The following is a 1,772-nucleotide window of genomic DNA, read 5'->3' as shown; positions in this document are numbered from 1 at the left end:
ATTAGTTTTTGTTCAATGTTTCTTATACATTTTCCCATCATTTCAATTGTTGCTGTTGTTGTTATGTGTGGTCAAGTCGGACCCAACTCATAGTGACCCCTCCTTGGGTTTCCGAGGCAGCATCACTATGGAAGTAGACTGCCCAACCTTCCTTCCGAGGAGTGGCTGGTGGGTTTGAACCGCCAGCCTTCTCATTAGCCGTCAAGTGCCTTAGGCACTATGCTACCAGAGCTCTAGATAGTCTTATTTGTCTAAAGCAGAAAATATCTTTTTGAATACAGTCCTGAAGGCTTGCTTTACTTGCTGGTTCCTCAGAGTGTAAATAAATGGGTTCAACAAAGGGGCAACTGAAGTATTGAGCACAGCTACTCCTTTGCTTAAAGTAACTCTTTCATTTGCTGATGGCTTTATGTACATGAATATACAACTGCCATAAGTAATGGAGACAACAATCATGTGAGAAGAGCAGGTAGAAAAGGCTTTTTTTTTTTGCTGTGCTGAAGGAAATTTTAGAATTGTTTTAATGATGTAGGAATAAGAAATCATTACTAATGACAGTGAAATAATCACTATCACAAGTGCCAATAAAAAGGCAACCAATTCTAGCAAATGTGTGTCTGAGCAAGAAAGATTCAGGAAAGGAGAAATGTCACAAAAGAAATGGTTAATAATATTTGCAGCACAGATATCCAGGGTAGATATCAAAATCAGTGGAGGGAAAACTAGCAGTAATGCAGTTACCCAAGAGGTCAGTACAAGCTGGTGACAAACTGTGCTGCTCATGATGGATGTATAATACAAAGGTTTGCAGATGGCAACATACCGGTCATAGGACATAACAGTCAGGAGGAAAAACTCTGTAACCCCAAGAAAGATATAAAAAAACATCTGAGAAATACAATCATTATAGGAAATGGTCTTTTCCTTGGTTATAATGGTGATTAGAAATCTAGGGATGCAAACAGTTGTGAATAAGATTTCCAGGAAAGAGAAATTACTAAGGAAGAAATACATTGGGGTCTTGAGATGGGAATCCAGCAGAGTGAGGGCAATGATAGTTAAATTCCCTGTCACGCTCAACATGTAATTGAGCAGTAGAAATAACAAAATGACAATCTGTAACTGAGAATTGCCTGTCAGTCCCAGTAAAATAAACTCCATCCGCTTTGTATGGTTCTTCATTTCTCTTTATGAGTTCATTTAAATTCTAGAAATAAAAAGGTACAAAAATCAGAAATTATAAGAGTAGCTTTGTCTTCAGGAAAAGATATGTAAGGATCCATATTCAGACACATAACAACTTTTGATGTAATATTCCATAGAAGTTGAAGATAAGATCCAAAGCAGTGCAACCCACCCAAACCCATTGCACTCAAGTTGGATCCAACTCATAGCAACCCCTCCTTGGGTTTCTGAGGCAGTATCACTATGGAAATAGATTGCCCAACCTTCCTTCCAATGAGTGGCTGATGGGGGTGAACCGCCAGCCTTCTGGTTAGCTGTCAAGTGCTCAAGGTACTCAGTCTGTACCTAGCCTCCAGAAGCAGCTTAGTAAGACTGAAAGATCACTGTTTTCTTATCACATTGCCTGCATCCTCCTGCCTCCAGCAATCATTCACACACCTAATCAGTGACTGTTAATCCAAGGAATTATTGGTGTAGTAGAAAGTGTGTGACAATATTTATGGGATAAATGTTTCTAGATGGTGTTTTATGCTTGTAATTGTAGGAGTTCATGTCCTAGAGTCTGAGATTGCCAGTAATAAAAAAAA

The 1,772-nt window shown here is 38.9% G+C and overlaps 1 protein-coding gene across 1 annotated transcript in view; it reads right to left on the bottom strand.

Annotated features, from left to right (window-relative positions):
• Positions 1-243: 243 nt before the first annotated feature.
• The window catches only part of LOC122152017 (olfactory receptor 6C70-like), a 6,713-nt gene continuing 5,184 nt past the window's right edge, over positions 244-1,772 (bottom strand). Inside the window, exon 4 of the mRNA XM_042783427.1 lies at positions 244-1,186. Within this exon, the coding sequence (XP_042639361.1) occupies positions 244-1,186 (943 nt within the window). The remainder of the gene's footprint in view (positions 1,187-1,772) is intronic.

Source organism: Orycteropus afer, unplaced genomic scaffold (assembly GCF_000298275.1).
Source record: "Orycteropus afer afer isolate SDZICR_OR568_19922 unplaced genomic scaffold, OryAfe1.0 scaffold01145, whole genome shotgun sequence".
NCBI classification, from domain to species: Eukaryota; Metazoa; Chordata; class Mammalia; order Tubulidentata; family Orycteropodidae; genus Orycteropus; species Orycteropus afer.
The sequence above is the reverse complement of the archived record's forward strand: the minus strand, read 5'-3'. Positions and strand labels throughout refer to the sequence as shown.